Raw genomic sequence first — 14,748 nt, forward strand, 5'->3', positions numbered from 1 at the left:
TGTTTCTCCAGAAACAAACTTTTAATAAATCAGGACCTCAAATCTTCTGTGTGAGGAAAAGGTGAAACCCAAACACTGAGAATGTGACGTGGAACTCCAGGTGGAGGCCGTGTGCTGGTTTAACACTTTCAATCGCTGTCGTGCAATGAGTTTATAAGTGTGTAGAAATTAATAGCAGTTTTTATTTAGAAATGGGACTGGATATAACCCCCAACTGCTCCCTGGGCACTGTAGCATAGCTGCCCACTGCTCTGGGTACGTGTGTGTGCTCATTGCTCACTTGTGTGTGTGTATGCATGTGTTCACTGCTTCAGATGGGTTAAATGCAGAGGACGAATTTCACTGTGCTTAAGTGTGCATGTGACAAATAAAGGCTGCTTCTTCTGCTGAATATATTTATCTAGTTTTTTTTTTTTTTTCGGTTTAAATGCCAGTACATGTGGGTGGTAAACGATCTGTCTGGTGCTGTACTGACTATTTTGGGATTTAGATTTGAGAGATTTTTTTACTCCTTACTATAATTTTCCCAAAATCTGCCATAGTACATGAGGTACAAATATATAACGCACATTTTATTTTTATATATCACACACACACATACATACATACACACATATACACACAGAAATGTATACCACGATGCATACAAAACAGATTGTTAAATATTCAATATTATACAGACAAAACATTTCATGATTTCATTATAAACAGAGCGTCAGCAGCGCGATCAGACTTCACACACAAAACACTGTGCATGTTGTTTTATTACACGATAAACAGAAATGCAGATGGGCGAAAGTATTATATGAAGGCTGCCTATACGCACAGACTCTCTACTATACGCTGTGTAGTGTTCTATATATTTAATATAAATGTAAAAGTACAGAAAAGATGAAGTTTAAAGTTGACCTGCGGTCTGATTTGTGCTTCTTCCTGCTCTACATCTGAAATGAACTGAAGAAATGAATAATAAATCAGTGATGTACTACACGTTTTAACTTATAAAACATTTACAGTAGAAATAATTTAGTTAAACAGATATAACTATGGAGAAAATTATGTTGCTTTATCGTTAGCGTTGGACCTTTACATTAAAAAAATGTAAATTGGTAATAATCTGCTAAAGAGCCCAAACAGCTGCTGAGTAAAGGCTTGTGTTAAACAGAGGTACAGTAGGCCTAATGTTCTGGATCAAATACAACACAAAATGCTCAGATTTCAGTCTGACTGTAAATTAAAGACTAATGAGAATACTTGTTTAAATGTTGATCTGCGTTGATCTACAACGTTTTCCGCGACAGAAACCACACCTTCATCGGCTCTTTTTTGCCCTTCATGCTCACGGGGCCCCTGTACTCAAGGTGGAACTGAGCATCAGCATTTTCCACTGACTGCAAACATCTGACAGGGAAACAACAAAACAAGCAATAAATAAAAGAATTTTAAAAAACAACAACGAACTACAAATTCAACACATCTGCATCGACACAGTCTGAGGAACAGAAACTGTAGTTATAGAAGTGAGTTATTTATAATTATGCTATCTGTGATCACCCAGATGAGGATGGGTTCCCTTTCGAGTCTGGTTCCTCTCAAGGTTTCTTCATGTCATTTGAGAGTGTTTTTCCTCACCACCATCACCTCAAGTTTGCTCATTAGGGGTAGATTTATTCATTTATATGTTTAATGTCTTTATTTTTCTGTAAAGCTGCTTTGCAGCAGTGTCTGTTGTTAAAAGTAAAATACAAATAAACTGACTCAACTTCAACCCTCATGTCTGGTTTCTATTTAGAGATAAAAATCCCCTGCAGGTTTCTCTACAGGAAGCTGCTCCTGTGTGTGAAGAGATGAGTCCTCTAGGTGGCGCTACAGGCATCTAAATAACATCTAAATTTTATTTTATCGCCCCGCACCTCAGACATCCTGTGTTCACCCCTGGACCCAGACCATGTCGTCTGATTTATAATCTCATTCATCTCATTATCTCTAGCCGCTTTATCCTGTTCTACAGGGTCACAGGCAAGCTGGAGCCTATCCCAGCTGACTACGGGCGAAAAGCGGGGTACACCCTGGACAAGTCGCCAGGTCCTGATTTATAATTTTAATATTAATTGCAAAATCATACACAGCTTTTCTTTACCTCAATTAACAGCAAGATAATAATAAATTACAGAGACACATTAATTCACAAAACTTTATTTTACTTTGTTTCACTTGGAGTAAAATAAACATCTTCATCCCTGCATTATAAAATCTTTTAAAGAAACTGTTCAAGTTCTGCTTCTTCACGTCACAGCAATTTGTTATTTTTCAAAACACACCAAAACTCTGGAGAGAATTCAATATTTAAAAAAAAATGTGGATTTTTAAATCAACTTACTGATCTAAAACTTCTCTCACCACATTTCACAATTTTATAAAAGTCACAATGCCATGCCTTTACAACATTACACAAAAAGCCAACTGCAGAATAAATGAGTAAAGATAAAAATCAAGATGTCAGATTGTGACTGGATCTTTTCTGAGTTTTTTCATGATAACACGGTCTCGTATTGAGAGATGTACAGATTGAGGTCTGGAGTTCACACTCAGACCCTTTCTTCTGGCTTCCTTTCTCTAAAATCTGAGGAACAATTGTGAAGCTTCCACAGCTGCTCACCTGTATGTGTACTCGGACACGTTTATCTTCCCCTTCTCTCCTGTGGTCTCCGTGCGGCTCGTCAGGTTCACTGTGTTGCCGAACAGACAGTAGCGAGGCATCCTCTGACCTATGACCCCCGTCACGACCTCTCCAGTATGGATGCCGATGGTGATCTAAAGGAAAACAAAAAATTAACACCATGAAATGTAAAGCTAACAGTGAGGGACCCCAGAAAGGCTCACTCTCACTTCCTACTTTGGAGATGAAACTGCATCAGTGTTCATTCAGAATCAATTTACTGTTGGTTTAAAGGTAGACTGACTTTCAGATTTTTCAGGTTTAGGCCATAAAAAGAATTTTCCCTGATAGCCAATTATTTTTGTTTATTGGACCGAATGCTACCGAATTTGAATTACAGACTTCTAATTTTATTAGTTGTTTTTTTTTTAATAGAACAATTAATTAATTTAGGGCCACATGGCCCTAAATTCTCTGCTATTTTTTCCTGCTTCACCATGACCCAATTCAAGATACTACGTCATGCATCATTTACTTGGCTTTCCCTGTTCACACAAGGCATTGTGGGATACAAATTTGAAACAGGAGAGAAAAATGGAGGATGTGAGTGTGTGAATAAAACGTGAAAGACTGACTACAGTAACGGAAAGCAAGAAGGAAAGACGTTATGTTGCGAAGGAAAGAAAACGCAGGACCAAACTAATAAATATCAGCGGTCAGCGAGCACCTTGGTGTGATCAGCTGTTCGTTTAGCGACAGAATGATGTAACTGTCAGTGCACGGTCAAAGGTAAACCTGTAGATGGCAGTAATGCGACACTGTGGATGCCAGCTACTGTAAAACCCAAAAGAAGAAGACACCGAAAGGAAAACCTGCTCATGTGCACACTAGACTTCCTCTGTCTGCTTGACTGCGTGAAGCGAGCGATTTCATGCACATTATTTGCTCGGGAATCCTCTCAAATTAAATAACTTCCCCGCCACAGAATGGTTGGGGTTGATTGGTTATTTATTTATTTACTTATTTTTAAGATGTTACAGAAATAAACATATATCACAATGACCAAATTTCAGAGGGAACTAAATTTCACTGGCTTTATGAAATTGAAAGGCCGTCTAGCTTTTAAATGAAATATGGGATGAGTTCTGATGAGACTCAGTTCACATGAGAGAAAGTGTGTGTTCACGCCAACCGCTGGCTAATAAACGGCCCGTTTCATTCAACACTGAGGAACGGTTACCTGCCTTTTATTTATTTATTCTAATTTTGTTTTTGTTATTTACAACAATGTGAAGGAGACAGTTGCACAAAGTTTCATAATACAATTTTCCTTTAATTTCCCACAAATCCAGGATATTTTTGGATGAGGATTGTCACATTCTACATTTAATTTGCACAGTTTTATTCGATTATTATTATCTTTTTATCCCCCTGGGATATAATGCGGGGGGATATAGCTATCGCTCTGTCTGTCCGTCTGTAGACATTTTAGTTTCCGGAGCATAACTCAGAAACCATTAAGAATTTTTTTCACGAAACCTGACAGTTATATTAAGTGACTAGAGGAGTTGTGCCTTTTAATATTTTGGGATTTCTGTGATTTTAATTTTTTTCTGTATTTCCATGGCAACCAATTCAACTTAGGAAAATTTGGAGTGGGGTTTCATATGGGGGCCGGGGGATATGTTATCTCCTGATGACTCTTGTTTATTTAGTCATAGAGTAGTTCATATCGATATATATTTGTAAATATTTTTTAACCCACCTCAATGTCTGTTTTGTGCTTTATGTGAATTTGCTGCTGCAACACTGCTCTCTCTCTCTCTCTCTCTCTCTCAAAACTCATCTTTAAAACCCTCTCTTGCTCATTATCTCAATGAATTATTAATTCTGAACAAGAAAAAGTGTTTAACAGCAGGTCTCTGTTAGTTTTGCTCTAAACCAGCTGTAACTGTGTGTGAAAGCCATTGCTGCTGAAGTTACTGAGTTCCGTGATGTTTGGCTCATGTTGGACCTGAATAATGGAGATATTTGGTTATGTTGTGCTAGCAATGGTAACATAAACGGAGTGAGTGTTGGCTCCATTTGTCATTTTAGCTCCATGATGTGAAAAAATGGAAGTTGAGCGCTCAGAGTTAACCCTCACCCCGTCAGCATTAACCTCATTACAATAACCTGCTTTCTGTCTTTATATAATTCTGCACACAGGTATAGAACATTTTCATATTTATGCTATCCTATATTTGTCCCTTTGTATGTGTGTGATGTCAGATTTCAATTGTATCTCATTGTTCATCACTTGCCCAGGGACTACAGATGGAAATAGAGTCATAGCTAAATCTAGTACAAAGCATCTTTTCCATTTTTGTGATTAATGCAATTTGTACATGGTCCCTGTAAGAAATACATTTAGTTAATCAATCAATCAATCAATCAATCAATCAAGCATCAGCTGGAGAGGTGGAGAATTTGAGAGAGAGAGAGAGAGAGAGAGAAAGCAAGAGAGAGAAAGACAAAGGGAGAGAGAGAAAACCACAGGTATACAGGACAAACAGCTCACCTGTTCTTTGATATCTCATCTCTAGCCGCTTTATCCTGTTCTACAGGGTCGCAGGCAAGCTGGAGCCTATCCTAGCTGACTACGGGTGAAAAGCGGGGTACACCCTGGACAAGTCGCCAGGTCATCACAGGGCTGACACACAGACAACCATTCACACTCACATTCACACCTACGATCAATTTAGAGTCACCAGTTAACCTAACCTGCATGTCTTTGGACTGGGGGGGAAACCGGAGCACCCGGAGGAAACCCACGCGGACACAGGGAGAACATGCAAACTCCGCACAGAAAGGCCCTCGCCAGCCACGGGGCTCAAACCCAGGACCTTCTTGCTGTGAGGCAACAGCGCTAACCACTACACCACCGTGCCGCTGTTCTTTGATATCACCCAGATATTTTCATAAATCAAAGCTACACTGACTTCCAACATGACCTAGAAAGATGTTTCTAGAACGGTGTGTCTGTCTATCTGAATTACGTGCCATGATCTTGTTCAGATATGTTTTTGCCTCATGCAGCCCAATTTTTAGTTACATACAGTTATATATTTTGCTGCTGTATCAAGATCAAAATGTTATCCAGCTGTAAAATACTGGTGTTGAAATTCTGCACACTGGAGATTCAGAATAGGCAAATGTTCCTTTAAAGGATCTGTGTTCTGGGGGGATTTCATAAAAATCATTTATCATTGTAACCTTCACAGGACCTCATAAAAACCACCAGTTCTTTTCCAGATATATTCTATTTTATATTCTACAACACTACAACTTATGAGTTGCTGCTTTAAGAAGAATAAAACCTTAAAAAATAATCTTCAGAGATTGTGAAGATGTTTTTTTTCCCCCCAGAAATGTAATCCATTTACACCATTCAAACATCTCCATCTGTCGTCCTGGATATGGAGCTGCTACCTGCACAGGTTCCTCGTCCACCTTCACCTGTCCTGCGATCTCCATCATGTCCAGTGCCAGGTGACAGATGGACTTGGCGTGATGAGTGCAGGGTTCTGGAAGTCCGCTCACCGTCATGTACTTATCACCAACTGTCTCCACCTGCATAAATAAATATTTCATCTAATCTGAATAGACAACTGGAATTAAAATCCTGCTTTTTTCACATGAGAAAAAGTAGAAATGAAAATGTATAAGTAAATTATACAACAAAATCATTACAATGAGGGGAAAAAAAACCCCTCTAGATCCAGCTGTTAAACACTGAAGCTGTAATTCTGCTGAAGCTCATCACGTTATCTTCATTGCTGCTGTAATGCAGTTATTTAATGACATTATAAAAAACACAATGTTAAGAATATGGAAGATTAAGGTTCAGGTCACTCACAATCTGTGAAAGGTGTGAAACTGTGCATGGATCTCATTACAGACTCAAACTTCACAAAAACACACACACAGTTTTGCATTATAAATATTTAGTTTTTATATAAAAGCACATTAATTAATGTTGATTTTGTTTCTGAATTGACCATAACCCCACATTTGTCCTTCTGCTGAAACTGGACTTTGTTTTATTTTGCTTGTTTACAATTCTCCGTTTTGTATTTTCCTTTTAACATAAACTCCTCGCCATATTTACACTTCGTACAGTCGTGTGTGTGGAATGCCGTACTGTATTTTAACACACAGCTCTCTGACCGGCTGGACATGTAGAACATTGGCAGTAAAATTTGCCTTGGCAGGAATAAAGGCCAACACGTCATGATGTTTCAGTGCTACTCATCTTCAGCTTGAACTAAAACAACCCCACACCCTCCAGACATACACTTTAAACACACATGTCTTTTTTGTGACCAAGTCTGTCAGAGAGACCGTAAACCCACCAGACCACCGAGATGCACAGGGTCTAAAGTAAATATTACTTTTTTTGGTGAGCCAGCCTCGAAATCGTACCTCCTGTTTAGGTCGGTTAGTTTAAAGTGCATTCCTGTCTGAAAGGTTGGCACATAAATCAGGAGGCCATCTTTCTGTACAAACAGACGCTATGCTTGCCCTCGCTGCTGTGGATGGCTACATGAGCTTTTCAACAGAACACAGTCTGAGAAACGGGAAAGAAGTTGTTTGTGCATATTTTAAATATGACTGTTTTGAGATAAAATGTCTGCTAAAGGCTCGTTCTGTCTCATTTGACAGAAAATGTCTGACTTGTTTGGTTTATTTAAAGCTCCTTTTGTTAATGAAGCTCTTTATCAAACTTTTGTTCTTCTTCTTTGCTCTGTTACACTGAGACCTGCAGTGACCTCACCATTACCCTCAATCAACAATTCTGCATCAAGTGTACAAGTTCACTCTCCACTTTATTTTAATAACAATGCAGATGAACACATTTCTCAAACCAGATAAAAATCTGTGCTATAAATAAAATCAAGACGACTAGATGCTCATTTTGTTTCCTTCTAAACAAAGTCATACAAACAAACTCCATCACTGTTGTGTGAGAAAGTTAAACAATTTCAGGGCCTACGTTCGAGCAGCTTTTCCTCCAACACATCTCTGGGGTTAGGGTGAGGGCTAGGGTTCACCCTAATCCTAGGGTTGCCTGGTTTTCTTCAAATGCATCTTTCAGCATTCAAGTCTAAGAGTTCAATCTCAGTTCCAGTAAATGATAGAATCATGTTTCTTCTGGATGGAGAACCTTTTAAACTCCTTTTCACCAAAACTCCAAGTGAGTTGTTGTGTATTTTTCTGAGGGAACAGCTTCAGCTTCCATCTTACCATCATAAAAGCCTTAGACTTGCAGATTTTCCATCTCCACTTGGAGTTTTGGAGTTCCATCGGTGTGACCTTCAGGTTCTTGTTCTCCTCCTGGACTAAAGCACGTCTCTGCCATTTACTCAGTTTGAGTGTCTGAGCTTCTGAACTTATTCCATTTAAGACTGAAAGAAGCCATTTTGCTTTTTAGGACCTTCAATTTTGTCAAAATTGTTCAGTTTCCTTCCATAAATCTGTCTGAAAGGTGTACATACACTTCCTTTGACCTCATGGCTTGTCTTTGGCTCAGACCTGCATTGAGTCTGTTGTGGACCTTTAAATCCACAGAGATGCAGCTTTCTAAGTTGCATCCCAGCAACTGAATTTACTACAGATGAACTTTAAGCACATGTAGAAGAGTTTAAGGCTCATGAATGGAAACAGGAAGCACCTGAGATCAATTTCACAGTAAAGGTTTTGAACACTTAAGTGACATTTCAGGGGTTTTATCTTTGATAAATTCAGAGTAAACTTTCAAAAATTTGCATAAAATTTTCATAAATTTCTATTTAAGTTTCATAAATTTGTTGTAAACTTTGAGAAACCTGTGGTAATATTTAAAATATTTCTAGTAAATGTTGATAAATTTGCCGTGGATGTTGAAATGCTCGTATTAAAACTGGATGTAAACCTGAACGTCATCACTCACCTTGTAGACGTACGGATTCTTGCGCGAGTCGGTCAGAATGTCGAACTTGGTGTAGATGTCATTGAGAAGGTTAACAATTTTGATGGCTCCCTCTGCCGAGGCGTGTTTGCTGCAGAAGGTGTTGAATCCCACGATGCCGCTGAACAGGATGGTGACGTTGTCGTAGCGTTTAGCTGGAACCGGACGCTTGTGTCTCAATTCATTCGCCACTGACGGCGGAAGAACCGAGTAAAGCAACCTGAAACACAGACACGACTCAAAAAGCCGCTTGAAGTGATCTGAAGATCAATAAAATCGAGAAACTGTCTTAATTTCATCTTCCACTGGTGTCTCTTGTGGCCATCATAATAATGATTTAGATGTTTAATTCGTGCACTCAGTTCTAGCTTTTCGTGATGTTTCCTAATAAGGACATACAGTAAAGCAGCGATGTGAACTCGTTCAGGTTTACAGGAGGTGAACAATGGAAATTAATTAGTCTCCATGATGAGAGCTCATTAGCTTAATTATCCTGTTGGCCATTGTTGTTTGTTCTTAGTTTAGGCTTTTCTTCACATCTGCTTCATGAACATTAGCTGATAAAAATTGAGTTCATTCCAAAAATAACCTCGAGCCTTCTGCTGAATTCCACTGTGTAACAGTGAGGAAACGCAGCCTGAAGTGATCCTTTGTACACAAATTCATTGTGTGTGTTTCATGATGTGAGACCTGCGTCGTGCTTACACACTGTCATGTACATCGGTGCTTTATGATAAAAAATGGGGGACCGGTTGCTATGGAAACCGTCGCAGGTCAGCTTGTTAGTCTGAAATGTCCAAAATGCATTACATAATGAGTTGGTTCTGCAGTGCAGTCGAGGCACATTTCAACAATCCACTTCTCCTGAATATAAATCAGCTGCTCTGGGTGAGAAACAAGCCTCAGTTTCAATCCTCTGCCTTTTTTTCCCCTTTTTGTTATGTGATAAATATCACAGAAACAGAGCCACACATCCTCCTTCAGGCTCAAGGTAAAATACAAACACATAAAAATAGGATCTGAGTGAAAGAAGGGCAAGAGAAGAATGAAGTGAATAACAAGCAAGTAAAAAAGAGAATTTCTCGGTTGAGTTTTACACTTAGTCTCACTGATAAAATGAGATCATGAACTTTATTAACTGAGAAAAAAGAAAACATGAAATATGAAGAGATGAAAAGAAGAAAAATCCCAGAAACAACATATTTACAAGCTGAGAGTTTTCAGTCGATCAGAAATATCTTCACAACTTAGTGTCTGTAAATTCCAGACTTTTCCAAATATTTGTGAGAATCCTGCAGGTTGCTCAGATTCACTAAAAAGATTAAATATTCTGATAAAATTGCATTTTTCAATACAAGTATGAGACAGTTCTATTTCATTTCTACTGACCACTAGAGGTGGTGCTTTAAGCACCTGGACATTCATCATGTGTACGTGCAGGTCGAATGTTTGTATCAACAAAGTCACCTGTGACCTGGGTGATGTATGCCCCCTCCCCTGGCACTAAAGGCACGGTCACCCAGGAAATTACCTCTTGCTATCTTCTCACGTTGGTAAGTAGGTTTCAGGAGTGTATAGGCATCGCTGAAAGTCTTGTAACTCAAAACAAGTTGCAGCTGCAAATGTTTGCCCTCCACAGACTACAATTAGCCTTTTATTTACTGTTACGTGTGTTCCGTAGGCTTTTACGAAGCCATGGACGGTGTTATACGACAACAGGTAAGTAATTTTTTTTTTATTTAAGCCGTATATGGGTGGACTCACTCTGATTTGGCAGTCTATGAGGAATAACTAAGTTCATGATCAGGTGGTGTCTCTCGCCTTAACGCTGATCTCAAATGCAATTAATTTGAGTATCGGGCTGGGATCTCCCCTTGTAGCTCTCTGTTACAAAATGCAAACTGTGTAAGCATAACAGGCCTTTGTTTGAGAGTTGGATGGTAACTATCCACTTTTATGATAAATTGTTATCAAAGACTGGCTAGTTGCCTGGATTAATTAAGAAACTACATTTAAGTGAGGGTTATTCCCCGCAATTTTTGTTTATATTGTAGAACTGACGTGTTGTTTGTCATCATTTGCAGTCGGTCGGTTTCGACAAGGACTGTTTACGGTGGCTTGATGTTCTTTCTCCAGACCGGCTTGTTTTCGGCTACCTGCTGCCATGAGCGACTGTCAATGTTTCGCCATTTCATGTTCCTTTTCATAGCATCCTTGAACCTCAGTTTCGGTCGACCACGATTTCTCGTTCCCTCACAAAGCTGGGAATACAACAACTGTCTTGGTAGCCTCTCATTACCCATCCTGTGAACATAGCCTAGCCACCTCAGTCCTTTTTCGATAAGGATATCTGCCATGGGCGGTAGACCTGCTCGATTTAGGATGTCAACATTGGTGATCTTGTCCTTCCATGTGACTCCCATGATTGCCCTCAGGTGTCACATCATGAAGGCATGAAGTTTTTTGACTTGGTGGCAATAGATGGTCCAGGTTTCTGCTCCGTAGAGTAAGGTTGATAATACAATGGCCCTGGGCGGCACGGTGGTGTTAGCGCTGTCGCCTCACAGCAAGAAGGTCCGGGTTCGAGCCCCGTGGCCGGCGAGGGCCTTTCTGTGCAGAGTTAGCATGTTCTCCCCATGTCCGCGTGGGTTTCCTCCGGGTGCTCCGGTTTCCCCCACAGTCCAAAGACATGCAGGTTAGGTTAACTGGTGACTCTAAATTGATCGTAGGTGTGAATGTGAGTGTGAATGGTTGTCTGTGTGTCAGCCCTGTGATGACCTGGCGACTTGTCCAGGGTGTACCCCGCCTTTCGCCCGTAGTCAGCTGGGATAGGCTCCAGCTTGCCTGTGACCCTGTAGAACAGGATAAATCGGCTAGAGATGATGAGATGAGATGAGATACAATGGCCCTGTACACTTTGCATTTCGCTTTAATAGAGACGCGTTTGTTGTTCCATAAACGATTCTGCAGTTTTGCAAAAACAGCGCTGGCGTTCCCCATCCTATTTAGGATCTCTTTATCGATTTTGTTGTTGCTCGAGACGGTGCTTCCCAGGTATTTGAAATCTGAACATGAAGCAAGCAGTTTGTTGTTGACGGTGATGGTGTCAGGTTCAGGTGGTGGATTGATCAATTTCACTGGCTGATAGAGGCACTCTGTCTTTTTAATGTTGATCTTCAAACTGAATTGTATGGCAGCTCTGGCAAATTTGTCAATCAGGTATTGCATGCCCTCAGAGCTGTGAGTCACGATTGCACTGTCATCAGCGAAGAGCATTTCTCTCATTAGGTTTTTAGTAGTAAGGGTTTGTGCTTTGAACTGGGATACCTTGAACAGGCCTACATTTTGCCTTGTCTGGATGTAGATCCCTTCCTGGACGCCATCAAAGGCTACCTCGAGCATGGCCGCCAGGTACAATGAGAAAAGCAAGGGCACTAGGACGCAGCCCTGTTTAACCCCGTTTGTCACGTCGAACTTTTCGGATGCGTTTCTTTCCTGTACAACTTGCGCCTGCATTCCGTCGTGGAAGGATTTTAGCAGATTGATGATTTTGTCCGTGCATCCGTATTTCTGAAGGACGGTCCAAAGCGCTTCCCTGGAGACGGTGTCAAAAGCCTTTGTGAAGTCGATGAAGACAGCATACACTGGCATGTTTTGTTCCGTGCATTTCTCTTGTACTTGGCGAAGGCTGAATATCATGTCTATGGTACTTCTACCACTACAGAAGCCGCACTGTGTCTCTGGTAGTATGCTGGGGGCGAGCAAAGCATCTAACCTGTTGAGTAGTATCCGGGCCATAATTTTACTGGCGATTGACAGAAGCAGGGCCGTAACCAGGATTTTTCAAATACTGAGGTCAAACATTGCGATATATCTTATTTGCCAAAAAAAAAAACGTCCTAATATGGTGACTTTTCATACATTTTGGAAACGAATCAAAATCACAAGCCCAACAAGGAGATGAACATGTAGGTGAACATGTTTATTTTAACAATTTCAAAACTGCACGATCACAACCATATGCAGCATCCTCAGATGGAGAGTACCATAGCCGGGGTGTTTTTTTTTCCCACTCAGCACTACATCTCAGAAGCCTTTTCCCAAATTGACGCTGGGGGTATTTATACTGGTCCCTACTCCATCTACCCTGAAGAATGTTCTTTTTCTCCTCATCTGTGTAGGAACTTTTGTTTTTATAGCTTGCCGGATCATGGATGGACAAACTTGTACTTGGAGTTTCTTGATCTTCACCTGTTATTTCCCTATCTTTATCTCCTGATTCTGTTATCTCTTCCTCTCATGACTCAGTTCTTCCCTTTTCTTCCTCTACTGGCTCTGTTCTTCCCTGTTCTTCCTCTACTGGCTCTGCTCTTCCCTTCTCTTCCTCTCCTGGCTCTCTCTCTTCAACTCGCTGATCCTCAGCCTCTCCAGTGTCCTCTATTTGATTTTAAAACATTATTATTATTATCTATTATTATCATCATTATTACTACTATTATTATTATTATTGGTGATTGGAGGAGGAGCTGTGAACGCGGCTGGGCTGTTCATGATTGACAGAAAGCAGTCAGAGGTGGTACATCATGTTGTAAATAAAATGTGAACATAAGTTTGCTACCCGTTTTCATTTCCGTTCGAAAATGCAACCAATGATCAAAAGAATAGTGTCTTGGGTTCATGTTAGCCTATAGTCTGGTAAGTTAGCAAAATAGCTCAAGTCTCGTCAGTACCCAATAACTTCATAAACAACAGGTCACGACTGTCCAGCCTTTTCTGATCTGAAACGCACCAAATCAAATCAAGACGAGAGAGACAGAATAAAAGAGTTTGTGCCGCCTGGAAAACGAAAATCCTATCTAGCTAAGTGGCTTTGACTGTTGTTGCTTGAAATGCTAATTAAAATTGCACTGTTAATGATCATAAGCATTCCGGCACATAACTGTCAGTGACTGGGAAAATTAACTCACCTTCTTCCCTCTTTCTTTTTCTCTCACTTGTTGACTTTCCAAAGCTGAGTTTGGTTTGTTTTAGTGTAGTAGACTTCATCTTATGTCAATTTTCAGATTCCACGACTAATTGACAAACTGACTGGCTGCGGAGTCGGACCTTGATGAGAACACTTCTCAACTCTTGTATATCCCGTGGTGCTTAGCTGACTATCGCGAGGCTGCCTAATATGAAATGTTTCCAATGTCGGATATTTCAGCTTCGTTTAAAAATGATTATGTGGACTTTATTTTTAGACAAACAAATGAGAACAGGGCTGAATTTAGAATTTTCCACCGATCAAAGTCAGAACGATTTTCATCATATATTAATTTCACATTTCTGAGTGAAAAAAAAATACCGTGGGAAAAAAATGCTGAGGACATGACCTCGGTGTCCTCAATGGTAGTTACGGCCCTGGACAGAAGCGATATTCCACGATAGTTTCCACAGTCCTTTCTGCTACCTTTCTTGAAGATAGGGACGATATTTGCATTCTTCCAGTCTTGCGGGATTTCCTCATTTTCCCAGATTTTCAGAACGAGTTTGTAAAGTTTCTTTTTCAACTTTGTTCCGCCGTACTTCCATATTTCGGTAAATATCCCACAGACGCCTGGGGCCTTATTTTCTTTTGTTGCGTCGATGGCTTTCAGCATTTCGTCAAAGCTCGGTTTCTCATCAAGTTCAAGTATCTTTGGTCTCTGAGTAATGCTGTTAAGTGCTTGATGGTCTATGTCACTCGGTATGTTTAGTAGCTGGCTGAAGTGTTGGGCAAATTTGTTGAGTATTTGCTTTTTGTCATCTAAGATAGTTTCCCCATCTACGTCCAACAGCTGTGTCGTACTCTTCTTTCGTGGTCCGTACACCTCTCTTAGGCCGACGTAAAAGGCCTTCATGTCGTTCTTGTTAGCAGCTAGTTGTAGTCCTTCAGCTTTCTTTTCCCACCACCGCAATTTAAGCTTTCTCGTATGCTTTTGAAGCTTCCTTCGAGTTTCGACAAGTCCAGCTCTGTTCCTTCTTGTACTTACTTGTAGGTATTTCATCTTCACCGTGTTTCATTCTGTGATCAGTTTATTTAGCTCCTCGTCATCATCGTCAAACCAGTCTTGGTTTT

At 40.3% G+C, this 14,748-nt stretch overlaps 1 protein-coding gene across 1 annotated transcript in view; it reads right to left on the minus strand.

Annotated features, from left to right (window-relative positions):
• Window positions 1-1,069: 1,069 nt before the first annotated feature.
• The window catches only part of gucy1b1 (guanylate cyclase 1 soluble subunit beta 1), a 64,115-nt gene continuing 50,436 nt past the window's right edge, over window positions 1,070-14,748 (minus strand). The window contains exons 10-13 of the mRNA XM_060917291.1: window positions 8,631-8,868; window positions 6,131-6,271; window positions 2,660-2,814; window positions 1,070-1,401 (exon numbers count right to left, since the gene is read on the minus strand). Of these exons, the coding sequence (XP_060773274.1) occupies window positions 1,281-1,401; window positions 2,660-2,814; window positions 6,131-6,271; window positions 8,631-8,868 (655 nt within the window). The 3' untranslated portion in view covers window positions 1,070-1,280. The remainder of the gene's footprint in view (window positions 1,402-2,659; window positions 2,815-6,130; window positions 6,272-8,630; window positions 8,869-14,748) is intronic.

This window comes from Neoarius graeffei, chromosome 3, assembly GCF_027579695.1.
Source record: "Neoarius graeffei isolate fNeoGra1 chromosome 3, fNeoGra1.pri, whole genome shotgun sequence".
Lineage (NCBI taxonomy): Eukaryota > Metazoa > Chordata > Actinopteri > Siluriformes > Ariidae > Neoarius > Neoarius graeffei.